Source organism: Phyllostomus hastatus, unplaced genomic scaffold (assembly GCF_019186645.2).
Source record: "Phyllostomus hastatus isolate PE091 unplaced genomic scaffold, TTU_PhHast_1.1 phas_contig_62, whole genome shotgun sequence".
NCBI lineage: Eukaryota > Metazoa > Chordata > Mammalia > Chiroptera > Phyllostomidae > Phyllostomus > Phyllostomus hastatus.
Genome location: NW_025333921.1, coordinates 19138762 through 19166613, shown reverse-complemented (window position 1 = coordinate 19166613; position 27852 = coordinate 19138762). Strand labels below are relative to the sequence as shown.

Genomic DNA, 27852 nt, shown 5'->3' with positions numbered 1-27852 from the left:
TCCGCGCGCGCGCTCTCCGCACCGCCCCCGCCAGCGAGAGCTCTCGCGAGACTCCTGTGCCGCTTCTAAGGCCCCCCCCTCTCCCTGCTCTCGCGAGAAGGAAGACTAGGAACACTTGCACACCTTACAGGAGCTATCCGAGGTCCTAAGTCCTGTCTCTGGCTGGGTCAGGTGGCCGGCGGCACTGCAGGGACTAGAGCTTGGCGAATACGTGGAGAAAGAGACCCAGGAATGGAAGCTTGGCACCAGCAGCCAGAACCTCAGCTTCCAAATCTGTAAACTGAAGAAAATAACTTCCTATGCCATTTCCATCGGCCTCTGGGATTTACCAGAAAGGAGTGAAAAAAGAGTTTTGTGAGCGGGAGAGCATGGTGACTGATGAAGGTCCTCCAGGTCCACAGGGCCAAAGTGACAGCAATGGGATGGAAGATGGAAGCTCAGAGATGAGACATGAGGACACAAAGATGAGACATAGACAGAAACGAACACACAGATCCATGGAAAAGATAGACATAGACGGGCAAGAGAGGAGAGCCATGAACATAGAGGCATTAGAAACATGGGGAGACAGAGATACAGAAACATAGAAAGTATCAAGATTTGGAGAGAACAAATACATGGAAAAAGAGAGAAAAGAGAACGTGATGAAATCACAAAAAGATAAGAAACAGGGGCAGGCAACCTACACAAAGGAATAGAAAGAGAGAGGCTGAGAGAAAGAATGAAGGAGACTATGATATGCAGAAATGAACACCTAAAAAGATTAGAGGCCAGGGCAAACGTTAAAATAAAACCCAGAACCAATGATGGTTGAGAGATACCCACGTGGAGAGATGGGGCTGGGAGTGCAAGACTGGCTTGTATTGTGAGTGGTGTTTACAGTGTAAACCTCCTGTGGGATCTCTCCAGCCAGGACCACCCTCTGTCCTGCCAGCCAATAGCCCCTGCCACCCACAGTGCCCTCTGCCCACACCATCCCAGGCCTGGAAGGGGGCCTCAGTGAGTGGGACACAGTGCAGGGATTCTTTGCCCAGAATAAAAGCCCATTGTCTTACTCCAGCCTGCTGGGAGTTGGGCCTCACTCTCACAGCTGAACTGGAAAGGGAGTTGGAGTTAAAAAAAAAAAAAAGGCAGGGGCAGACAATAACTAGTAAGGGAGAGACAAGGGGGCGAGCCTCAGGGACTATGGAAGTTTGGGCAGGAAGCATAACCTAGCCACCAAACCAGTCATGGGGGAAGAGTCCTGGTCTATGGACAGGACAACAGGGTCCTGCTGTTGATCCTGTCCCTGGTTCACCTGCATGGTCACTGCTGTCTATCCATGCTGTAATGCAAGCTTTAGCCTATTTACAGAGCTGTCAGGAAGACCCAATGACATGATGACTGGGCACCTGAGGAGGTTATCAAGCATCGCCCCTACAGGAGAGATTTTGGGAGTCCAAGTGAGCCTCAAGAAAGAAAAGTTCACATGAGCCTTCAGGAGAGAATTCAGGTCCATGTTGAAGCCTTCTCACCTGTAGTAAATGTCACATACACTCACGTGCCATTCACCAAAGCATGTCTTATAACTAATGCATGGGTGACCGAGATGTCTGGGACCCACATAGAACTTGCAGGAGGTATTTTGTGGCTCATGCAAGTTGTATAGGATATGTTTGTGTTCCCATTTGATGAGCAAGGATGACTTTTCCCCAATCAGGAGAATTGGAAGGACCTCCTGTTTGACTAACAACAGATGTGAAAAAAGTGCCCAGATCCAAAGACAGAAGTCCATGTTTGTCTCTGTATATCACATCTTTGGAATTTGAGTCAATGGGAGGGAAGAATGCTTCAGTAGTGACAATTATTCAAGCAAACTTTTATTCAGCAAGCATTTGCTCATTACCTACTGTGAGAAACAGCATAATACAGTGCTTAAGAATATGGACCTAGAAGGCAGACTGCCTGACCATTCCCAGCTGTGTGAGGTACTCATCCTTATTGAACTTTCATTTTCCACATATGCAAAATAAGAATGATGATAATAGACCTGTGTCTTAGAGGTCTTGTGAGGATGAAATGAATTAACCCATGCAGACCTGTGTAACCCATGGGACAGTGCCTGGTACATGGTAAGTGTTTAATAAGTACTAGTTCATACTGCGTGCCAGGCTCTGGGGACACGTCATGGTTTTCCAGTGGTGGAGGGTGGGAATGAAAGAGCCTGAGCCAAATTATGCAATAACGCATTTAAAATTTCTTCTTCTCAAATGTGAATGTCACATAGGCTCACATATCATTCACCAAAGTATGCCTTATGACTAATGCATAGGTGAGAGGGAGATGTGTTCCCTCTAGAGGATGCAAGGCCTGACAGTGGGGCAGTTTAATCCTATTGCAGGGAGAGGGCAAGTAACTGGGAGCAGTAATCCAATCACCCACAGGGCCAACTTCAAACTGCTTGTCTTTTCCTGCCTACCTATGGCTGAATGAGGCATGCCACCCACGGGTCTCTGAGAGGAGAATATCTATGTTACAGACCAGTAAAAGATGGAAAAGAAAAGAGAACTGGCATTTACTGAACCTTTAATATATCTGAGTGAGATGCGAAGCCTCATCACTATCCTATGAATGAGTGCTTCCCTTCCGCCTATCTCGTAGATGAGTAAAGTGAAGCTCAGAAAAGGAAAAGTGATCTGCCCAAGGAAATAAAACAGATGTATCTTAAAAATGGAAGAACGAGCATCTTTACGTTAGGTTTCCCCAGAAGCAGACGCTGAGATAACAATGTGAGAACAAATGGTCTATTTGAGAGATAATCACAGGAAGCACTAATAGAAGAATGGAGGAAGTTGAAACAAGGAAGTAAAGGGAAGCTAATTCAGGATGCAATAATGAGCAGGCTACATGGAGGGGACATGGGGACCGCTGGGACATAGTCCAGAAATACAACACAATTGTTCCACTAAAGAAATGGGGAAATTAAGGGTTGAGTGTGCTTGTGGCACTTCCAGACTTCCCTGTGTGCCTTCTTGGCAGAGAAAGCCCTCAGTAAAAAAATCTCAAGGTCTTACAATAAGAAGCCATCAGAAATGTCTAAGGGGGAATGGGAAGTGTACTACGTAGTAGCATCTAGTACAACCAAGATCTGATCCTAAGTCTTGTCTGGCTCTCAAGTCACATCATGCTGCCTGCAAGGTAACCTGTTAGTCCTGTGGAAATTTGCAATATAGAAACTCCTTTCTTAACAAAGAGCTGCCTGCTACCCGCTACCCCATGTCCCAGATTTTGTGAGATGCCAAGTCCCTGACACTTAGTGTGTATACAAGATGCACAGCACTGAGTGTACAGTGACATGCATTCTTGCCTGCAGAGCCATGGCAATGTCAGAGCACTTTGTGCAGGCTACTCAGTACCCAGGTAGGCAACCCTGAAGTTCAGAGAGTTCACTCTAGACCTTCCCACATGTGTCTCTACCCTGCACACCTCCTCCCCATCACCCCACTCCCTATGTCTTCTCTCCCCAACCAGGAAGAAACTTCCCCACAGCAACCCACAGAATGGGAGAAAATACTTGCATCTGGAATATATGAAAAATTCATACAAGAAAATAATAATAAGACAAATAACTCACTTTTAAAGTGGGCAAAGGATCTGAAAAGGAATTTCTCCAAATAAGATACATAGATGGTTGATAAGCACATAAAAACATGCTCAACATCGTTAGTCACTAGAGAAAGGTAAATCAAAACCACAATGAGATATCACTTCACATCCATTAGAATGGTTATGGTAAAAAAGACAGATAACAAGTATTAATACGGATGTGGAGAAATTGAAATCCTCATATACTGCTAGTAGAAATGTAAATGGTGCAGCCACTTTGAAAAGTATTCGGAAAATTCCTCGAAAAGTTAAACATAGTTTTTGTTTGACCTAGCAATTCTACTTCTAGCTAAATACCCAAAAGAAGTAAAAACATAAATTCACAAAACACTTGCAAATTCATTGCAGCTTTATTCTTTTAGTTAAAAGTGGAAACAGCCCTGGCTGGTGTGGCTCAGTGGATTAAGTGCAGGCCTGTGAACCAACAGGTCACTGGTTCAATTCCCAGTCAGGGTGCATGCCTGGGCTGTGGGCCAGATCTCCAGTAGGAGGCACTTGAGAGGCAACCGCACATTGATATTTCTCTTCCTCTCTTTCTCCCTCCCTTCCCCTCTTTCTAAAAATAAATAAATAAAATCTTCTATTAAAAAGTAAAGAAAAAAAGAAGTGTTGATTTTTTAAAAAAACTGGAAACAGCCATCAACAAGAGAATCAATAAACAAATTATTGTATATTCATACAATGTAATATGATTCAACAATAAAAATGTATGTGTAACTGGTACATATGCCAGACCAAGAAATACATGATTCCATTTGTATAAAGTTCAAGAAGAGAAAAGTTAACATGAAAGAAGTCAGAATAGTAGTTGCTAGGTGGGGTGTGGGGTGCATAGATTGATTGGAAAGAGACAGAAAATAAGTTTCCGGGGTGATGGAAATATTCTAGATCTTGTTTTGGATGGTAGTTACAATGTATATAAAATTGTCAAAATTTATCAAGTTGAAAAATTAAGATCTGTGCATTTTATTCTATGTAAATTATAATTCAGTAAAGTACTGTTAACTTCTTTAAAACAGGAATTCCTGGGGCCATTTGAGTCTAGGCAACAAGGACAATTGCTTATATACAAAGCCATAGTCAACCTTCCACTAGCAGTGCCTCCAACACACCACTTGGGGACAGCCATGCCCGCAATGACTAACACTTGGCAGAGCTAATTGTCCACCTACAAAGTTGCTCTGCTGGCAGCTAGAAGTGTGAGCACTGCTGGCCAACACACAGCTTCATCCTTACCACCTCTTCCAGCCTAGCTAGCAGCTCTGAACATGCAGCACCCTCTGCTCACTTGTCAAGTTGGAACAGGAGTTCCCATCCAAACCTGCTCCCACTAACTGTCCAGAGGAAAAAATACTCTTCTCAAGTCCCAGCCTGGGCCTGGTAAGCAATGACCTGGGATACTGGTGAAAACTTGTACACCAAATCTGCAGGACACTTTCCACTCCTTACTTCCTTGACCACTTACATATATGGCCAAGTCAGTCTTGCTTTGACCTCCACTATCTTCCTTCCCCCTCCTCAGCCTGACACCTTCTCCTCTGGCAACCACCCTACTTCCCAAATCATCAGCTACCCCTGAGTGCCCCGCACTCCCAGAGCTTTGCATTTGGTGTGAATCCTTTTCACTCCAACACCATCCCTAACTGGAATCCCAGATTTTTCCCCTGTATTGGTTCCTCCTCCCGTGATCCACCTCCAAAAATGGTTCCATTGCAAGACATGCTGATATGTACCTTCAGATTCATGCGTCAAAAGCACATAACCTAAATCTAATCATGAGAAAACATCACGCAAGCCCAAATTGAGAAACATTCTTTCTTTATGTGTGTAAAGTTTTAATTAAAAAGAAATGATAATAAATAATATATAATAACAAAAATGTTGCCCTGACCAGTGTGGTTCTGTTGGTTGGAATGTCATCCCATAAACTGAAAGGTCATGGGTTCAATTTCCAGTCAGGGCACATGACTAGGCTAAGAGTTTGGTTTCTGTTGGGGTGTGTACGAGAGGCAACCGATTGATGTTTCTCTCTTATTGATGTTTCTCTTCCTCTGTCTCTCTCCCTACCTTCCCCTCTCTCTAAAATCAGTAAGCATGTCCTCAGATGAGGAAAATAAATAAATAAATAAATAAATAAATATTTAAAATTTTTAAAAAGAGGACATGAAAATTTATTCAGATGAATTTATTTGAACTTATATCCAAGAAAAAAACAATTAACCTCAGGATTAGAAATAAAAATGCAGTCTTGTTTTTGGGCCAGGTTGGATCAAACAAGCCTGATTGACAAGAGTACTAATAGCTTTGAGAAATTACTTAAATTCTATATATTCAAGTATACATCAAGTTCACACTTGGTTTATACAGAATTTATCCAATTTCAGCAAAGTTAGCATAATTTAAGTAAAGCTCCTTGAGTTTTATATTCTCTGAACTCTGAAAGCTTAGGTTTCTTTTCTTTTCTTTTATAAAGAAAATATATATCATTTTTTAAGATTTTATTTATTTATTTGTTTTTTTAGAGAGAGAGGAAGGGAGGGAGAAAGAGGGAGAGAAACATCAATGTGTGGTTGCCTCTCACATGGCCCCCACTGGGGACCTGGCCTGCAACCCAGGCCTGTGCCCTAGACTGGGAATGGAACTGGCGACCCTGGGGAGTGGTTCTCAGCCCATGCTCAATCCACTGAGCTACACTACTTAGGGCAGATTTCTTTTAAAATATATTTTATTGATTATGCTATTACAGTTGTCCCATTTCCCCCCCTTTATTCCCCTCTGCCCTGCACACCCCCTCCCACCTGCATTCCCCCCGCCCCAACACACACTTTAATTCTTCATGTCCATGGGTGGTACGCATAAGTTCTTTGGCTTCTCCATTTCCCATTCTTAACTCCCCAGCCCCACATCTATTTTGTACCTACCATTTATGCTACTTATTCCCTGTACCTTTGCCCCCATCCCCCCACTTCACTGATAACCTTCCATGTGATGTCCATTTCTCTGATTCTAGTTGTTCACTTAGTTTGTTTTTGTTTTTCTTTTTAGGTTTGGTTGTTGATAGTTGCAAGTTTGTTATCACTTTACGGTTCATATTTTTGATTATCTTTTACTTAGATAAGTCCCTTTAACATTGTATATAATAAGGGCCTGGTGATGATGAACTCCTTTAACTTGACCTTATCTGGGAAGCACTCTATCTGCCCTTCCATTCTAAATGAAAGCTTTGCTGGATAGAGGAATCTTGGATGTAGGTGCTTGCCTTTCATGATTTCAAATATTTCTTCCCAGCCCCTTCTTGCCTGTAAGCTCTCTTTTGAGAAATCAGCTGACAGTCTTATGGGAGTTCCTTTGTAGGTAACTGTCTCCTTTTCTCTTGCTGCCTTTAAGATCCTCTACTTATCTTTAATCTTGGGTAATGTAATTACAATGTTCCTTGGTGTGTTCCTCCTTGGGTCCAACTTCTTTAGGACTCTCTGGGTTTCCTGGACTTCCTGAAAGTCTATTTTCTTTGCCAGATTGGGGAAGTTCTCCTCCATTGTTTTTTTCAAATAAGTTTTTGGTTTTGTGCTCTTCCTCTTTTCCTTCTGGCACCCCACTGTTTTGGATGTTGGAACATTTAAAGTTGTACTGGAGGTTCCTAAGCCTCTCCTCATTTTTTTTCTTGTATTCTTGTTTCTTCATTCTGTTCTGGTTGAATGTTTGCTTCTTTCTTCTGCTCCAAATTGTTGATTTGAGTCCTGGTTTCATTCCCCTCACTGTTGGTTCCCTGTCTATTTTTATTTCACTTTGCATAGCCTTCACTTCTTCCTCTATTTTGCAACCATACTCAGTCATTTCTGTGAGCATCCTGATTACCAGTGTTTTGAACTCTGCATCTTATAGGTTGGTCATCTCTTCATCACTCAAAAGATCACTGGAGTTTTTTATCTTTTTTTCATTTGAGCCATGTTGCTTTGTCTTGGAGCACCTGTTACATTGGCAGAGCCTTATATATTTGCCAGGGTGGGGCAACCCATGTCACTGCACTGTGGCACTATATGTGGAGGAGGTGTTAGAGAGGGAACAATGGTACTTGCTTGGTTCTCAGGTGGCTTTCAGTCACTTCTCCACTTCCTGCTAGCAATCTGGCCCTTCTGGTGCTGCTTCCTGTGTGGGTGCATTTGTGTACATTCTAGGACCCTGTGGGTCTCTCCAATGAACTCTGCTGTGAGGCTATGAGTTTCTCCCACTGCTGCAACCCCCACAAGTTTTTACAGCCAGAGGTTTTGAGGCTTTCTTTTTCCATGGTGGAATCCTGGGTTATGCGGCCTGTTTTGCTCCCAAATTGTTCCTCCTGGTTTATCCACATGCAAATGTGGGACTGCCAGCTACTGTTGCCTGCCCTGTCACCAGCCGCTGCCTTGCCATTCATCCTCTCTGTCCTAGCTGCCTGTCTCCACCCCTCCTACCAGTCTGGATGAATATTTCTTCTTTAACTCCTTGATTGTCGGACTTCCAAACACTTTGGTTTTCTGGCAGTTCTGGTTGTTTTTAGTTTTTAAATTCATTGTTGTCCTTCTTTTGCTTGTGCAAAGAGGCAAAGTGTATTCACCTACACCTACATCGTGGCCAGAAATCATCAATCCTATTTTTAATTGTTGTTAAAAATACACAATAGGCCTGGCTGGTGTGGCTCAGTAGATTGAGCACCAGCCTGAAAACCAAGGGGTTGCCAGTTTTATTCCCAGTTAGGGCACATGCCTGGGTTGTGAACCAGGTCCCCAGTAGGGGGCATGTGAGAGGAAACAACACACTGATGTTTCTCTCCCTGTCTCTCTCCCTCTCTGTCTCTAAAATCCACAGGCATGTCCTTTGGTGAGGATGAAACACACACACACACACACACACACACACACACACACACACACAGAGTCTGTGGCTGAGTAGTTCAGTTGGTTCAGAGTGTCTTCCAGCCCTGGCTGGTATAGCTCAGTGGATTGAGTTCAGGCTGCAAACCAAAGCGTTGCTAGTTCAGTACCCAGTCAGGGCACAAGCCTGGGTTGCAGGCCAGGTCCCCAGTAGGAGGCATGTGAGAGTCAACCACACAGTGATGATTCTCTCCTTCTCTTTCTCCATCCCTTCCCCTCTTTCTAAAAATAAATAAATAAAATCTTTAAAAAATAGAGTGTCTTCCAGTTACATGAAGGTTGTGGGTTCAATCCCCTGTCAGGGCACATACAGGCATCAATCAATGAATGCATAAATATTTAGAACAAGAAGTTGATGTCTCTCTCTCCCCCCCAACCCCCTTTCAAATCAATCAATCGATTTAAAAAACTACTAAAATTTTCCATCTTAATTATTTAAAGTGTACATTTCTGTAGTGTAAAGTATATTTATATTATTTTGCAACAGATCTCCAGAAGGTTTTCATCTTGCAAAACTGAAACTCTATAGTCATTTATGGAGGAGAAACTATTTCATGACATGGCCACTGCCTGACCACTGTTGGACCTCTGTATTAGGTCCAGTTAGATTCCAGGCAACACAGAGATTGTGTCCCTAAACCCCCTTAGGGACTATCCAACTCCTCCTTCATGGCCCAAACGTGCTGGTTCCTGGAACAAGCCATTGCATCCCCCCAGGCAAGCATATAAGGCATTTTCCCCTTACCTGGAGTGAGTCACATCCCAGGACCCCATCCACCCTGTCCTGTCCTGTATTACCCCTAAGTGCTGACCTCAACATGCAGAGAACATCCATGTGGTGTTGCTATCATACAAGAGGAGTCTCATTTGTAAATTCTTTTAATAAACTCATAACCTAGTGCTGGAGCTGTCAGCCTCTTTCTCTAGACTCACAGTCCTGGGAAATTCTATGTAACATCATTAAACAACAACTTCCCATTTCTTTTTCAAAACATTCCAAAGCAGTAAAGTTAGTTTTCATAGAAATAACAATATGCTTTTCTTTTGCACTCGAGATTTCTATGGTTTAGTTATACTTTATTAAATTAAGTATATACAATAACAAGTGCAAAAGGCATTAACAAGTTTGGGAATGTGTTACTCCAAGTCCTCAGAGAAGCTAAAACCAAGATGGGATTAAATATACAAAATATGTATTAGGGAATGATCTGTTAAAGAAAGTGAGGAGGGAGCCCTGGCCAGTGTGGCTCAGTTGGTTGGAGTGTCGTCCCATAGACCAAAAGGTCACAGTTTGATTCACAGTCAGGGCACATACCCAGGTTGCAGACATGTACAGGAGACAACCAATTGATGTTTCTCTCACATCAAAATTTCTCTCACTCTCTCTTCCCCTTCCCCTCTCTCTAAAAGCAATGAAAAAAATGTCCTCAAGTCAGGATAAAAAAATTTTTTCTTTAAAGAAAATGAAGAGGGAGTCAGGAGAGCCATCAGACTACACTACAGTCTGACCCTAAGTGAAGGAGGGAAGGAGAGGAGGGAAGAAAGCGAGTGAGTGGAAGCATTTTAGCTTGCTGTGCAGTTCTGAGGAAAGAGCAGCAAGACCACAGGGAGTCCCCTCACCAAAGCCACCATCTCCCATGCATCTCCCAAGAGTGTGCTAGCTTTAATATCCCATCTGCAGCCACTCATCAGCCAAAAGCAGCTATGGGAGGAAATTTGACCTTGGCACGAATGCAGTGATGGATTTCAGAACCAGCCCATTTGGGCAATAAAGGAGGAATTGGATAGTCTCTAAGGGGATTTAGGAACACAATTTCTGTGTTGCCTGGAATCTAACTGAATCCAACACAGGGGTCCAGCAGTGGTAAGAAGCAGCTAGGTCCCTTGGTCAGTTAAACTCCCTGTAATCAAAGGTGTGAGAAACCATTCTCACGGCTATCACAAGGAACAACACAGCAGGTCTTGCTGTGTCTGCTATGGATTTAGCTTCACTGTATGTAACAGAAAAGTCAAATAATAATGGCTTAAACAAAATAGGTATTTTTCTCACATAATGAGAAGTCCAGGAACAAATGAATGGGCTCAGTGACTTTAAGATTCAGGGCAGAAGTCTCTGCATTCTCTTGGACTTTCCTGCAGACCTTTCAAATGGCTTCTCAGCTGCAGCCATCATGGCTGCATTGCAGGCAGCTGAGAGGAGGAAGGGCAAAGGGCAGAAAGGTAGGCCAGCTGAGTCTGCACCCACATTTTATCAGCTTCCCAGAAAGCCCCACCCAACAATTTTCATTTCTCTCATTGGCCTGAACCACCACACTGTCACTCCTATTTGGCAAGGAAATGTCTATGTGAAACATTTTAGCTTCTTAAGTGGGCACACTGTCTCTGCCAATAAAATCAGTGAGAAAGAAGAGGAGAATGGATAGTGGGGAGGGTACCAGCAGTGTCTGCCATTCAGTGAGCACAAACACACTAGAGAGTGGCCTGCTAGTGACTGAGTGTATCCAGGGGGCCATGGGTTTCATTCTGTATCATCATCTGCAGGGGCAATGCGGAGTTCGCCTTACCCAGGGACTCGGTGCCATGGAGATGGTATAAGCACACCCACTGGATTATGTTTATTTCTTTAGAATATGAGCTCCACTGAGGGTTCTTGTGTTGTTCATCCCTGTAACCCCAACAACTATAACAGCACCTTTCATGTGATAGAGACCAAATAAATATTTTTGATAAATGAATGATTAATAGTGTTACTTTTCCCCAGGTATCCTTTCAATAAATTCCTATGACCTAATGATGTCCTTTTTTGTGTGAGCAGTCATCTCATTTATGAAAAGATGTAATAAATATCAAAATGATACAAAATATCATTTTCAAAACAACATAAAAAAAGAGGTGTATTTAACTATACTTAGCTCATAACAAAGCAAATGGGTGAGTGGAGTAATAATAGCTTATTCTGTAGCATGTTTAATAAACCAGCAACAGAGAAAGTTAGTTGAAGGAAAGCAGAGGAACTTTGTTTTTTAAGTATTAGAACTGAGGGGCTCCAAAATCATCTGCATTCGCTCAATATTGTACCTATGGTTAGAAATGTACATGTTGGGAACTCCAGGGGTCTTCCCGATTCTTGGTTTAAGGTCCTGGTCAACTGTGATTGCAATGTAACACTTGTGCTGAGTTACTCTCTGTACTAAACCGTCATCTGTATAGGTTCCTTTGTTGTGTGCATGGTAACGTTCAAATCCTGGATCCTTGGAGATCCTTAGAGCCACTAAATACTTCTGCCCCAATTTCTCAATTTCAGCCACTACACAGTCAATTATACAAGGGATACACTTGGCATAGAGACAGCCCATCACTGCCTGTACTAAGTCCAGTTTAGCCTTAATGGAAAAGTTGATAAAGTTGGTATCAACCAGGATGTGGTAAGGTGGGCCCAGTTGTGTGTTATATTGGAAGAATAAGCAGAAAGGGTATTGGAGAACATCGCTTTCCTTGAGTGCATTAGGATCTTTCCTTTCTTTCTTTTTAGGTTTTAATCTATCCTTTTCTTTAAGCCTCTGATCTCTCAGACTAAGCATTCTCTTCATGGTCACATATTTCCTTATTTTCTTTTGCTTCCCTGTGTTCATGCCACACTCTTGTTTCTTCTGGAATTACCCTGATGATGTCCTTGAATATGGAAACTGCCAAGCCTGTTGGGAATAATTCCTCCCCAGTATTACTCATTCTGTTCATTCTCAGCAGGTAACTTCAACTCCTTCGGGGGGGGGGGGGGTACTAAATGACATGCCCCTACATCCTTCCCTCCTTCTTACCTGTTGCAGAGGAAGAGATGTTGCTATAAGCTGATGTTTGGTCTCTCCAAAATCAGTATGTTGAAATCCTGACTCATAATGTGACAGTATTAGGATGTGAGGAAAGTAACAGTCTTTGGAAAGTCACTAGGTGATGAGGTCTGAGCCTTCACAATGGGTTTAGTGCTCTCCTGGAAGAAACCCCACAGAGCCCCCTGGGCCCTTCCCCCGTGTGCGGGTAGGAGAAGTGTGTGACCTGGAAGAGGGCCTCCCCCGCACCATGGTGGCATCCTTGTCTCAGACTTTCAGCCTCCAAAACCTTGACAAATAAAATTCTGTTGTCTGCAAACCACCCAGTCTGTGGTATTTTTTATAGCAGCCTGAATGCACTAAATATATGTCTCCTCATGCCCTCCCTGGCTAAAGCCAGTCCCTGCACTGTGCTCTGTCTGATTCCCACCCCTGCTAATCTCCTCAAGGGTTTTGAGCCTTCAGTTGTCGTCTTTCCTCAGCACCTTTAATTTCACCTTGTTTCCTCTATTCATCCTTCAAACAGCTCTCAAAAGCAAAACAAAATTGTTATCCCTCTGTCCATAGCCCACTCAAGCTATTGTAACTCCTCTCCTTGGATGGTCTCAGCCGCTCCCAAGGCGGTAAGTGTGCCCTGTGTGCTGAAGATTCCTTAATTAGTCAAGGGTTCTTGGTTGTAAGTGTGAAAAAGCCAACTTTGGCTAATGTAAGCAGAAAAGGTTATTTACTGGAAAGGTATCAGGTAAATCCTGTAACTAATGTCCGTACTGACTCAATACCCAACAATCATAATTCTGGTCATTACTTGGGCTCCCAGGGACCTTTCCAAGGGTGTCGCTCAGAGATGACTGCCAGGCTCTTTGGCAGTCTGTGTCTAGTTTATTCATCAGTTTCTTGTGGGCTAGTTTGCTGTAAATTAACCTTGCTTTCATGAATTGGTAATTTTGTGGCTACTCATTATTTAATAAGAAAAAATTACTTTCCCTGCTTGACTTTTAATTTTAGAAACTGAAGCTAATTTGTACCACTAATTTCTTCCACTTTTGACTTCAAGAATCTGGTTGCTTTATTTTTCAGTTATTGTATGCAACTTACCATGAAAATAAAAACACTGTTATGAAAATTTCTCCAAACAAGCTAAATATTTTGGATCCATTAAAACAATAAATATTATACATGACTGTCCCTAGAACAATTTGGTTATCCCTGAAATGAGAGAATGTTGCCCTGGCCTTGTCCCTCCAAGGGTGCATGGGCCACTGTGATGCTGGGCTCCTGTGCACATTCCAGCTCTTGCCCAGCTCCAGGTCCCTCAGCCTTCTTCTAACCTTCATCTCCCTCTGGAACTGCTGGTGATAAGCTCCAAAGCCCCCAATTCCATAATACATAGCACACTTAGCCTCTACTTTCTACCCTCTCAAATATTCTAGTCTCAGAAACACTTCACAGTCTTAAAAATTATCAGTAAACCCATTTAACTTTTTCATATGAGCTATTTACTAATATTTACTCTATTATAAATTAAAACTGGGAAAATTTAAAAATGTTTATCTACCGATTAATTTAAAATAGCAGTAATAGCTCAGTTGGTTGGAGCATTGTCCCATACACCAAAAGGTTGCAGGTTCAATCCCCAGTCAGGGCATATACCTAGGTTGCAGACTTGATACTATGTCAGGGTGCATACAGGCAGCAACTGGTCAATGCTTCTCTCTCACTAAAATAGATGTTTCTATTTCTCTCTCCCTTTCTCTCTCTCTCAAATCAATAAACATAGTATTTTCAGGTGAGGATTAAAAAATAAATAAAATAGCCCTAGCTGGTGTGGCTCAGTGGATTGATTGCCAGCCTGTGAATCAAAGGGTCACCGGTTTGATTCCCAGTCAGGGCCCATGCCTGGGTTGCAAGCCAGGTCCCCAGTAGGAGGCAGGCGAGAGGCAACTACACATTGATGTTTCTCTCCCTCTTCCTCCCTTCCCCTCTCTAAAATAAATAAATAAGTCTTAATAAATAAATAAATAAATAAAATAGCAATAATAAACTCTTTACATGGTAACGTAAAAATTATTTTAAATAATTATATTTCCCAAAACAAACACACACAAAAAAGTAGTTAGAAGCATGGCATTGTAGCCCTGGCTGGCGTAGCTCAGTGGATTGAGCGCGGGCTGGGAACCAAAGTGTCCCAGGTTCGATTCCCAGCCACGGTACATTCCTGGGTTGCAGGCCATAAACCCCAGCAACCGCACATCGATGTTTCTCTCTCTCTCTCTCTCTATCGCCCTCCCTTCCCTCTCTAAAAATAAATAAATAAGATATTTTAAAAAAAAGAAGCATGGCATTGTTTTACAATTTTGAGAATCTTTTTAATGTCTGGATTAACAGAAGGCAGCTGGAGTCATTTATCTGCTTCTGCATTTAATCTCCTGCAATATCACATGTCATGCAACCTTTGGAAGATTCCACTGTACATTCATGACAGAATAAGAATGAAAATGGCAAATAATGTCTTAGTATTGCTATAAAAATAGTTTTTACCTTGTGGACACCCCCTCTCCAAGAAAGGGTCTTACAGACTGGTAGGCAGAATAGATAGCAAACCAAGGCAGGTAGGAGGAGGGAGATATGTCCCACCCATTAATTCAGCAGTCCTGAGCCCGGTCAGATAAGATTGCCAGGTGTTCTGAAAATCACAAAAGAAATCATGAGCGTGCGGGAGGAGGAGAGCCTTTGGAATTCTGTGTGTATCATTTCTACTATCTGGGAAAGGAAGCCTTTGAAACTGTATGTTAATACCAAGGTCTGGAGAAAGGAGGGAGGGGAACCTGGAGATGGGCTACAAGTAAAAAACCCCTAAAATCCCAGTAGGCAATGCACTCAGACTAGCTGGGTACCCACTTGCAGCTTTGTGCTCAAGTGTATTTCATAAATAAACTTGCTATCTCGTTTCCACTACATGTGTTGTCTCTTACCTGAACTCATCTCTTGCAAATGAGACAAGAACTGAGGGGAGGGGCCCCTAACTCAGGTCTCCCCAGTGACAAAGACCTCCAAAGATCTCTGGATCATGCTTTAAGAACCACTCCTCTAAATCATATCCTGGGGGTGGGTTGCTGATTTTTCACACCTAAAGAAGTCCATCATTCATTCCCTCAACAAACACCAATGCACCTACTCAAGTATCTAACAGCCTTCTGTGTGGTGGAGATGCAGCTGGGAATAAAACAAAGTCCTAGTCCTCAAGGAGCCTTCATTCTAGTGTGAGGAGACAGGTAACAAAAAAATGTAGTTTTACCAGGTGATATTTGCCATGAAGAAAAAGAAAGTTGGCGCCAGTCAGTGTAGCTCAGTTGGTTAGCACATCATCCTATAGCAGAAGGTCATAGGTTTGATTCTCAGGCAGGGCACACACCTAGATTGCAGATTCCACCCCTGGTCTGGATGTGTACAGTCCCGGGTACAGGTGCATTCAGGAGGCAACTGATCGATGCTTCTTTCTCACATCGATGTTTCTCCCTCTCCCTCTCCCTCTCCCACTCTCTCTAAAAGCAAAGGGAAAAAATGTCCTCAGTTGAGGATTAAAAAGAAAAAAGCCAGAGAAGACAACACAGATTGAAGGAGGGGAACTGTTATTTTAGGGTGGTCAGGAAGGCCTCTTGGAGGTGACATCTGAAGAGAGCATGAAGAATATGGGGCAGAGAGCCAGGGGAATATCAGAGAGACAAGCATTCCAGGCAGCAGGAACAGCAAGTGAAATGGCCCTGGGACAGAAGTGTGTTCATAATATTTGAGGAAAAGCAAGGGGGCTGCTGAGGCCTGAATGGATGAGCCTGGGGAAGAGTGATGAGTGAGAAGGTCAGATGAGGGGGCGTGCTCAAGATGCTGTGTGCACTTTGAAGGATAATGATGGTTTCACTGAATTCTTGCCCCTCTTAGAGGCCACAGATCATATTCTCCAAAAATAGCCACAGCAATTTCAAGTCCGACACGCCCCCTCGGAACCTTGCCATTCCCCATCAAGAAATGAATCTACTTCCTTTCTCCTTGAACCTGGGAAGGGCTTAGTGACTTCCTTAATAAAGAGAATGTGACAGAAGTGACAGTGTGTGTGACACCCAAGGTTAGGTCATAAAACACAATATGGTTTATGCCTGGTTCTGTCATTGGATACTCACCCTGGGATTCACCACCACGCCGTGAAGACACCCAAAACAATTCACTCAGAAAGACTGCAGGGAGAGTCCCGTGTGGCGATCAGCTGACAACCAACAAGAACCAATAGACATGCAGGTGAACAACTTTTCAGATTATTCCAGTTCCCAGCCTTTGAGTCTCCCAGCTGAAACCTTGGACATTGTGGAAAAGAGAGAAGCAATCCTTGCTGTGCCTTGCCTAATTCCTGGCCTATTGTATCTGTGTGAATAATAAACTATTGCTTTACACAACTAAATTTTGGATGATTTGTAATGCAGCAGTTGATGCCTCTTAGCATCCTATTTGAGATTTCCACAGAACTAATCTAATCAAGTTAGGCCTGATTAAAATCCTGCAATGATTTCTTAGGCTAAGGTCAAAGCTGGTGTTACTAGGGTATTACTAGGGTATTAAAATACTAGGGTATTAAATAAAAATACTGGAGTATTTTAAAGGATTTCAGCAATCACTTGGCCTTCTTCCCTCCAGGTTATGACTGGGCAGCTTCGGGGTTCAGGTGATGGAGTCTGGAAGCAGCCCCAGAGTAGGTTAATAGGAAGGAAATAATACTAGTCAAGCATGGGCAGTGCCTAGTTCCTGATATTCCTCTCCTCCAATGAACAGAGGCCACATAAACACCAGAGAAAATCCAGGGGTAGGACTTTCCACCCCTGCTACTCCCTACCCCTTTCTTCTGCCATAAAAATCCCCTGGTCACAAAGGATTTTCAGATGAATTTCTTAAAAGTTTCAAGTAGAAGTTGCAAGCATGGGCCACACTGACCTGCAGAGACGTGTGTTCTGAAGCATGAGTTAGTTGATGTGGTAGACTGTCCACAGAAATGGCTGCCATCTCAGTACAGGCTCCCATGCTTGTATATGCTGGTCAGGCCTTCCACCAGGAAGTGGAGTTTATTTCCCTGCAAGATTCCCCAGATTCCTTGAATCTGGACTGGACATGTATCTTAGTTTGACCAATAAAATGCAGAAGTAGTAATAATGTGTGAGTTCCAGGCCTAGGCCTTATGAGGCTTTGCAGCCATTTTCATCTTTTTGGGATCAAGCCACCCAAGAAATAAGCTTGGGCTAGAGACCACATGGAGAAAGACCACAGGGAGAGTACCCCAGCCATTCCGACCAGCGCAGCTGAGGCAACAGACAGGTGAGTGAGGCCGTCTTGAGTGGTCCAGCCCCAGTCAGACTGCAAGCTGAATGCAGACCCATGAGTGACCCCAGCTGACACCACGTTAAGCAGAACTGCTGAGCAGAGTCCAGTCAAACTACAGAGGCACTAGAAATGTTAAATCCTTGTTATTATTAGCCACTGGGTTTTAAGGTTATTTGTTACCCAGTAGTAAGCAACTGCAACAGTTGACAATCTTTAAAGACATAAAGCTGTCACACAAAACCAAGAATTTTTTTATTTTAAGCACTTGGACTCCAGGGCAAAATATGAAAGATGTGCCCCAACCCACAGGGAAGATCCACAGGTACAAGATGATTGCTTCAGAGAGGGGAGGATGTCTGTCTTTTCCCATGATTTTTCCCAGAGAGGGGGCAGAAATGATGGGAGTTGGTGACAACCAATCACAACTCTTCCCCAAGGCAGAGTCACTGGGCAGGACATTAATCAGCAAGTATGTATCATTTCTGGGTAAAGAGAGAGTTCTACCAGGAATCTTGCAAACAAAATATGTTATTTTCCCTTCCTGAAATATCTAAATTTTATCTTTTGTGATAGTATGAACAGGGCAACTTGTGATTTCTTTCCTTCAGAACAATAGATGGCAGGCACACTTGGTTAACTTCACCTTTTGCTGAAAAGAAGGGAAGACATAATTAATTAGGTGGAGGTGACAGGGAACCCTCCTGGCCACACAGGGGATTTGACCACATAGCTCCTTGAACTTGGAGGAACCCCAATTTACCCAGCTTGATTTGGGGACTCTATTCTGGACCAGCAGTTTGGGAGAGGGTGACAGGGATAACATATGGTAAGAGCTGTTTTTTATTGTTACTACCCTGGGAAGGAAGAGAGGTGACCCACAGAAGAAGGAACGATTTCTTGGCTTCTTCCCAGTGTTCCAGATCCTAGGAGCCTCTACAGCAACAAGATCACATTGTTTACCATAAGCCTCACTCCGACAGGAAGTGATGGGAGAAGGGCTCTAGATATACAACACTCAGAAAAGCTGATGCAGCCACTCCTTATTGAAATGAAGCAGAAAATGCTAAATTACACACAAGCAAAATAAAACCACCAGGTCTGCATTCCTGCCAGTCAACAAACAGCTCTGGTTGTCCCTTGCGAGGCTGATATCCTGCTCCACCTCTCTATTTTTTGTACCCCACCTCTACGTTTGCCTACGAGCTTCACTGCTCAGTAGGTGAGTCTTGGGGCAGGGGAGTTAAATCTCTGAAAAGCGGAAGTTCTGATCCCACGGAAGTGCTGGGGAATAACCTGAGACCATTCCCAGAGGAAAGTGCTACTGTCATTATCATCATCACCATCTTACAGAAGAGGTACCTGAAACACAAAGACCAGGGGCACAGCTAATCAGCAAGTGGCAGAGCTGGGATTCAAACGCAAGCAGTTGGGCTCTGGAGTCCATACTCTTAACCACCCACCAGTTGCTTCTGGATGTTAGATAAGCAAGTATTTTGTAGGTTGTAGGAAAACTCAGTGCATCACTGAAGAATAGTTACAATCCTAGGAAGGCATAAATTAAGCATTCAAGGTCTGCCTCAGGTCAGAGCTGGAACAGGAAGAGCAGCCCTGGTGCCCCCATCCCAGGCAAGCACCTAGCAGAGCAGAAGTCTACTATGGACTACCAGGACCTTCATCATGGGGAGCTGGGGAGGCCTGCAGCTGATGGCTTTCTGCCCTGCTTCCCTTTCCTCCTGCAGGAGGTCCAATGCCATGATTAAAAACACTCTGGAGCCAGACTGATCTTGGATCTGGCTCTACCTCACTTATGAAATGGGTAGGATAGTGCTTGTTGTATTAAATGAGTTAGTACATGTAAATACATAGTAGAGTGTCTAGCACACAGTAAGTCTTAGGTAAATGTCAATTATAACTGGTAACTATTCCCTCACTTTATCAGCTCCAAACCTCCGTCATGATACCAGGTGGCACCCAGGGAAGCTAAGGGAGGTCTCAACCCAATCCCGGGTCTTGTCACAGCCCAAGAAGGAATTTGAGAGCATGACAGAAAGATTTAGCAAAGCATAATAAATTTATTAAAGCAACAGTATGCACTCAAGAAGTGATAGCAGACACCGTCAGAGAATCAGATGTGTTGATAGGGTCTAGGTGGAAGGTTTTTATTATATGTGGGTAAAAGGGGTGGGGATAAGGTGGTCCTCGGCTTCTGGGTTTCTGATGCTGGTGGGGTGACTGTCGACATGGCTTGTCCTAGTCCCTCCCCTCCAGATAGCAATTTGTTATTTTATGTTATTTTTTGGTTGTTGATGTTCTTTTAATTACAGGAAATTGGGAACAGGGAAGCCGGGAAGAGATGATCAGTGAAGGTCACATCAGCAATGTTTCAGCCAAGATGGACAGGGGAGGGGTAGAGCTTGAGGCCTTTGTTCCCTGTTCTAACTTTCCTGCCTCACTCTCACCCCAAGGTTCTCAAACATTCCGATTCTTTTGTTTTTGGTCAATTCTCACCTTGGAATTAGAAGTATAATCTTGCCTTCAGAGGTCAAAGTTTATCCAAAGGTGGAGCAGTAACAGAGGATTTCAAGCATCACAGCAGGCTCCTGGCAAGACTTTTGGGAACAAGCACTGTACTGGGAACTACTTTTCCCAGTTGAGTGACTTTTAAGTACACTGATGTCTGGAGTGTGGATTGTGGAAGGGACATGGGAAACTAGTGGTAACACCCAACTCTTGGGGAGATGGAGGAGCACCAATGACTTCTTTTGCAGCTCCTTCCCCTCCTACAGATCCCTTTTCTCAGTCATTCTAGGTTCTGCATTCTCCTGTCCTCCTCTCTCCCAGGACTCAGATGACTTGGCCTGTCTACTAGGAAAGCAATTAAAGTTCATGCAAGGTTAATGGTTCTTGTCCCCAAATGGCACCGCTCACTGGGTCTGTGAGGCAAACTCCTATTCCCCAACCAACTGTGAGGCCAGAGCCAGCATAGGAAAGGCCTGAAGGCAGAGGCTTGGCTGGTGTTGAGACTCCTAGGTCCTGTCTTGGCTGGCCCAAGGGGGAAGCAAAAACTGGTTGAGATATGGTGAGGAGTGAGTGAGGTGGAGAGAGAAATAGCTGGAATCAGAGCACTGCCCCAGGACCTGGGACTCAGTCTAAGAGGTACCTGGCCTGGGCAGGGACTCCTAAATGGCATCTCTCTCTCCCAGGCCATGTTTACCTCCAGATATCATACCTAACTGTTAATTAAATTCACAGAGAGCCCCAATAGCCATAATCCCACTCAACCTTTGAGAGAGCCTTGTAAAGTGGTGAATTCTCTTAAGGCCATAACCAACGTCTTGAAAACAACCTCAGAAAAGTTGTCACTCATGCATTCATTTAACAAACACTTATCAAGTGTTTGCTGTATGCCAGGAAATAACTCTAGCTCTCCTGATTCAAGGTCCTTCTACATATTTGCTTCAATATGTTGATTCCTGATTTCCTCTCCTCCAAAATTTGCCTCCCAAACACACACCTCCTGTTGTGATGTTTAAAGATTTTATTTTATTTTATTTTTAGAGAGAAAGGAAGAGAGGGAGAGATACATCAGTGTGTGGTTGCCTCTTTTGTGCCCCCTACTGGGGACCTGGTCTGCAACCCAGGTATGTGCCCTCAGTGAGACTCTAACGGGATACCCATTGTGTCGCAGGCCTTCGCTTCAATCTGCTGAGCTACACCAGCCAGGGCCTGTTGTGATTTGTAAATGTCTGCAAATCCTTTGATATTTCAAGAAATGGAATCAAATTCACCTTCAGAGGTGGCTCTATAAGACACCGTGGCTTCCTGCTTATTCATTTTCCTGTTTTCCCACCCCTGGGGGAATCCAGCTGTTATGTCAAAAGGAATATGTAAACCAGCAGATCTATGGATAGATGTGGAAAGGAACCAAGGCCTCTGGACAACATGTGAGTAAGCTTGTGAGTGAACCCCCAGCAGATCCCAATACCTTCACAGCAGCCTCAAAAAAGGCCCTGACCTAGAACCAACCCTATTAGCTGCTCTTAGATTCCTAGCCCTCAGAAACTAAGGTCATGAATGCTTTTGTTATAAGCTGCTGAGCTTGGAGATAATTTCCTTTTCCATTAAAAAAATTTTTTTTTAATTTTATTTATTTATTTTTAGAGAGGGAAGGGAGAGAGAAAGAGAGAAACATCATTGTGTGGTTGCTGGGGGCCATGGCCTGCAACCCAGACATGTGCCCTGACTCCATTTTTAAAAATTTTATTGTATCTTTTCCATTAACCATTTATCCCTCCTATACCCTCTGGAGTAATTTTTTTATGTAGCTGTGAATAACCAGTACACCTTCCACAATATAGGACCCCCTATCTATCCTCTTTACTGGGCAGTTCAGATCAGGTGAGGTAGTAAAATGAGTCAGAGCACCTTCATTCAAATTATCTGTAGTTGCTGCTTTCTGGCTGTGGTATGTTGGGCAGGTTACTTAACCTCTCTGTGCCTCAGTTTCCACATTTGTTAAACAACAATGGAAAGAAAGATTGTGAAGATTAATCAGGAAATAAATCTATGAGATTGCCTGGTCCAATTCAGGGCAATTGGTGTTTGCAATCTGAGCACCCTCTGGCCCCCGCAACCTTCCATTCCCTGACTCCTTTGCATGCTCTTAGCCTCTGCTAGGAGAGGCTGGGACTTTGGAAGCTCCTCATTCCTGTGGAGGAGAGACTGTTCCATGATACAACTGATTTCTGTCTTGCAAACTGGACCAGGGCCAGAATGGAGGTTGCTTTCTACAAAGCCCCTTAGAGACTGTCTGATGGTAACTGATGTTCGTTCTGACATAAAATAGTACCCCTCCCCTGCCTCTGCTACGTGATGCTTCCTGGGATAGGTTGTTGTCCTGACCTGGTCAAGCATGTAAAGTAATTTCTGAACCTGGTAGCATTCACATAGTGGTACCTGTGACTATCCCTGCCCGCCTCCCGTTACCCTGCCAAGGTGCTCAGGGATCCATTTCTCTTGTGGCTGCCCAAAACATGCCCTGTATGTAAGTTTCCCTTAATAAATTTCATTAGTTACCAGACTTGAGTGGCCAGCCTTTTTCTTCAGTCTTTTCCCTGCCCTCCACTTAGGGGAATAGATTTTCGGTCTCCAGGTTTTTCCCTGGGTCTGCACATATAAGAACAATCCTCTTCCCACCAATGTAGACAGAGGAGGAAGAGACCTGCCCTCTGCCAAGGATTTTCTCCCAGTCTTGGGGTGGGAGGGGACTTGTCCATGAGAGGCAGATGTACCACTGGAAAGGTATACAAGCTTGCACAGTGCAGAACAGGAACTGGGGCCGTGTTAGCCAGGCTTGTGCTCCAGCCTAGCCACCCTGCCACCTCCCGGTAGAGAAAAAGAATTGTAATTTGCTGCTCATCACTTCCTAAAATATTAGGAAAACTGCCATTTCCAAGGCTCTGCCCATTTCCTTTCCTTTTCACCAGCTTTCTTTTCCCTCATCTCTCTTTTTAAATTTTTTAAAGTTGTATTAATCACAAATAATATATGAAAAATATTAGCCAACATTTCCTGAGAACATACCAGCCAAGTTTCTAATACTGTTATGTCCCTCACAACCACTTTATGAGGCAGGTTCCTATGTTAGTCTCATTTTACAGCTGAGAAAATACCAAGGCGTAGGGGTTAAATAATGTTCAAGGTCACACAGAGGCAAAATAAGCTAATGAAGCTCAGGCTTCAAAGTCAGTACCTCACTGACACATGCAGTTCCAACGCTGTGTGCTTAATTTGGTGAGGAGGGGGGATGAAGAGTATCAAATCTCTTTGAAGTTACGGTACAAATGAAAGAACATTAGTAGATGATTTGGCTGTGCAGAATTTTGTATTCATATTTAGTAGTTATTTTCTTAACAGGTCCATAGAAACTGGATGCGACCTCAGAGGTAACAGATACAGTGTGCTGTTTTCTTGCAGATACTTAAAAAATATATTTACTTTTCTAAACAAGCACACATGAAAACAGACCCGCCCCCCCCTTCAAACATACCTGTGGTCCCCGACTTTGTTAACAGAAAGGCTTGACTGTCTTTCCACGTTTCTAACCGTCCTGGGGTATGCGCCGCAGATGCTCAATTTACTGACCCACCTTCCCGGAGTTCAACCCTCCACTCACCTCCCAACAGCGACCGTCCCTTCTCCGGGACTCCCGCCTCCTCCCGGAGTGTAATTCTGCCTTCGCCAGATCCTCAGCCCTGTTCCCTCGCTCACGTCAACCCGTCCGCCTGCCTCTTCGCTGCCTCTACACCGCCCCGGTTACTGGACGTCCACCAATTTCCCCTCTCCTTCCTCGGCCTCATAACTCACCCGCACCCCACCGCCTCCCACGAACCTCGTTACACCCACAATCCCCCAACCCTCGGATCCTTCCGCGCCCCTCCCCCGCACGCCCGGCGCCCCCAGCGGTGCGACCCCGAAGCCGGGCAGGAGCTCACAACCCGAGGGTTAGGGGTTACGACGTGTGCGGACAGGGTAATGAATGGCCTCAGCGGGAATTAGGGACCTGGCAGCTAATCGCCATGTACATTTACATTTTAAGTGCTAGACGAGCGAGAAGCGGGCATACCGCGGGGAGGAGAGGCGGGGATGAGGGCCTTTCTGCGCTCTCCCTGCACTGACTCTCTAGCGAAGTGAATCGAAGTGTGTACAGCTGGCTGCGGGGGGCGGGGTGGGGGGGCACCACACACATCTTAAAGGACCTGCCCAGGCGGACCATCTGCGCCCTACATAAATCCGTATCTCCCAGACCCCTTCCTCCAAACTGCAGCCCCCTGCCTGCACCCCGTAGATGGAGAGCTCGGTTCTTACCTAATGAGCCCCTTCCCACGTAGCTTCCTGCCGCACTGGGGCTTTTTCTCAGGCCTAGCCGAAACTGCCGCCCTTGAAGTCCCACAACTACCCTGACCTTATAGAGCCCGGGGTTCCCTACACCGCGCCACGCGCTGTAAACAGCTTTTGTGTCTTCTCAGAACTGCTGTGTGTCTCTAGCTCCTCCTATAGCTTTTCCTCCTGGGGCCCGCTGGAGCTGGCGTGGGATCGAAGTCCAGGTTCGCAGCGGAATGCTACCAGAGGGTCCCTGATCCCAGCGAGCAAGCAGGAGATCCGGGCCGAGGTCGGTAACTCAAAACGTATTGGTGGCAACAGCCACTTCCAAGGGGTGGTAATGGGGTCAGCCCCGGGTTCTGAACAGCAAGGACCGAGAGCTAAGAGTTACAGGGTGCCGAGGAGGTAAGAGCATCCGTGAGAAAGGAGAGGAGGATTCCGGCAGCCCCTCTCAAGACTGGGGCTCAGCTCCCCCAGGCACTGCCATGCCGCCAGCACTCTCACTGTTGCCTGCCCGCCCCCCGCCCCACGCTCCGTCGTAGTCACCCCCACCTGGATCAGGTCTGCCCCACTCTTAGTTCTGATTGTGCGGGGTGCGTGAAGTGGGTTGGATAAATGAAGGGTGAGGTGCTGGGCCAGTTCTAGGGAGGGTTCAGCTCCTTTTCCAACCCCCTCCCTCCCTTCAGCCACCCTTCAACACTAATCTCGCCTCTGTCTTCACTGTTCATCTCTTCTGGCAGGAGATCGGGACCACCCTCGGTCCTACGCAGCAGTTCCTGGAGAGGAGTACCCAGTAGCCTCATAATACCACCAACGCTTCAACTTCCCACCCTCCTCCTTTTCCTTTCTTAAAACCTGCCTACCCCGTTTGCGTTTTGAAAAAGGACCCCAGGGGTCTCAGGGTGTTAAAGCTGACTGACAACGAATTCCACCTGAGAAGAAGCGGGGTCCACGCCAGCGGGGAAGCATGCCTGGTTTACCTTGAAGCGTGCAGCTCTAATAGTGGATTTTTAGACAGAGATGGAAGGAGCTTAACTCCCCTTGAGAAGGGAGCTCCTGGTTTTCTTCCCATTCATCCCAGGGAACAGGCTGGCCCAGAGTGTCACTCCCCACTCCTCAGGGGTGTCCGAAGGTCCGATGACCTCCAGCCCGGTCAAGAGCAGCAGGACTAAGACCTCAGTCTCTGGCTGCCCTTCGAGGACCACGCCTCAACGTCCTCGTCCGAGGGCAGGCGCGGAGTGGGACCAGAGCCAGCGCCTCTTGCACTTGCTGACGGGGCACAGGTCATCCTTGACGAGAGTATCCAGGTTCGGGAGCAGAAGGAACAGCGTTGTGGTAGAGTGGTCCCCAGAGCAGTGGGGGAAAGAGGCTCCGCAGGCCACTTGTAAATCTCTCCTTGGGAGGGGAGAAGGGGAAGCCTTCATTGGAACGCAGAAGGGGCTCGGGGACCCGGCTTGAAGCGGTATTTGCACCACAAACGCAGTTTTTATTTAGGTTACCTCTTTATAAAGGTTGGATTGGGAATGGCTGATGGCAATTATAGGGAAACTTCGCCAACCAAGTCACCCCCTGGCGCTGCTGTTACGCGCCACAATGCGCGCGGCTCCCTTGCGTCTATAACGCGGGATCCCACCGCCTGGGTCTGGGAGGCGGTTGAAATTGGGGCGGGGACAGGCTGGCCCAGTTAGGGGCGCGGCCTGGCGGAAGGGGCAGGGCCTCGGCTACAGGCGCCGAGCGCTGGGCTCCAGATCTCTGAGTAAAAGCAGCAACCACAAGAGAGAAGTGGACGACGACACTACTGCTGCCCCAGCCTGCCCATCAGCCTCCCCGCCGCTCCCTCACCGTTGTCCCTGCCGGTCCTTTCTGGGTGCGACCGGCAACCATGCCGCCCCAGGGCTGAGGAGGCCCCGTGGCGAGGCCCGCGTCCCGGCGGTCCTGGCAACGACGGCACATGGAGAACTTCCGTAAGGTGCGCTCCGAAGAGGCAACGGCGGGGTTTGGGACCAAGGGGGGCGGCCTCGGCCCCTTTGCCGACCTCGCACCGGGCGCCGTGCACATGAGGGTCAAGGAGGGCAGCAAGATCCGGAACCTACTGTCCTTCGCCACCGCCAGCATGGCACAGCCAGACACGCGTGCCATCATCTTCAGCGGCTGCGGTCGGGCCACTACCAAGACGGTCACGTGCGCCGAGATCCTCAAGCGCCGCCTGGCTGGCCTGCACCAGGTCACACGGCTGCGCTACCAGAGCGTGCGCGAGGTATGGCAGAGCCTTCCACCAGGGCCCACACCCGGGCAGAAGCATAGCGTGCCAGGCGCCAGTCTCAGTGTACTTAAGAACGTGCCCAGCCTCGCCATCCTACTTTCCAAGGATGCACTGGATCCGCGCCAACCCGGCTACCAGTCCCCGAGCCCCTATTCTGACCCCTCGTACCTGCCAGTGGCGGCGACGTCCAAGAGGAGCCTAGGGGAAGCCGATGTAGCAGAAGGCTCCTCGAAAGGGACACAGCCTGAGCCACGTGCTGCGAAAGAGGACCTGACGGCCTGAGAACTCTGTTCTGGGCCACCTAGTCCTGGCTTTTAGCCCTAGCGCTTTGACCTTGAGATGCATTTCCTGCCGCTCACGTTCCGTCTTCTGGAGCTCACAGCCTGGTCTCAGCTCCTCAGACTTCCATCATGGACCCCACAGCCAAAAGAGGAAGACCCCAGGGAAGTGTCGTGGGCCAGTTGCTCCTCCACGTGTGTTGCGGGAAGACTCAGAATTTCACCTTCAGCTTTGCTGAGCCTTACTGGAACTTCTTCAGGGAGGGTATGGTGGGCAGTGGAACTCTTGAGCCTTGCCCAAAACCCACAAGGGTTAAGGGCACCTAGCATCAAAGGGCTGAGGAGCAGGAGTGTGGAAGCCAAGGACGCGTGGGATCACCCTCATCCATTGGCAGCGGAGGGCACCGGGTGAGAAATGGACTGCTTGGGGGCAGGAGAGTCTGAGTTGCAGGGAGCCCCATTCTTCCCCTCACCCCAGGACAGTTTGCCTTTCTAGTTTCCCTTCTCTTGCTTATAAGGAGCATTCTGAGATCATGGTGGCAGAGGTGTGGCCACAAGCTCTAGCTCCATTAACGTCACCCATTCCCCAAGTTGGCCCAGAGGGAGAGACCCAGGACAAAACTCTCTGTGCTTCCTCCCTTGAGCCCAATAGCTGGAATGTTGCTTCCAATAAAATAAACACGAAAATG

At 45.9% G+C, this 27852-nt stretch overlaps 1 protein-coding gene and 1 pseudogene across 1 annotated transcript; one reads left to right on the top strand and one right to left on the bottom strand.

The window, feature by feature from the left end:
• Positions 1 to 11582: 11582 nt before the first annotated feature.
• LOC123825302 lies at positions 11583 to 12169 on the bottom strand (annotated as a pseudogene).
• Positions 12170 to 26341: 14172 nt separating this feature from the next.
• On the top strand, positions 26342 to 27852 carry RPP25 (ribonuclease P and MRP subunit p25). Its single transcript, XM_045848592.1, has one exon. It carries the CDS (start codon positions 26574 to 26576, stop codon positions 27165 to 27167), a length of 594 nt encoding a protein of 197 aa, XP_045704548.1. The 5' UTR covers positions 26342 to 26573; the 3' UTR covers positions 27168 to 27852.

What these genes read in the sequence shown, in the direction of transcription:
- RPP25 (XM_045848592.1), top strand. Translation starts at nt 26,574, where the DNA reads ATGGAGAACTTCCGTAAGGTGCGCTCCGAAGAGGCAACGGCGGGGTTT.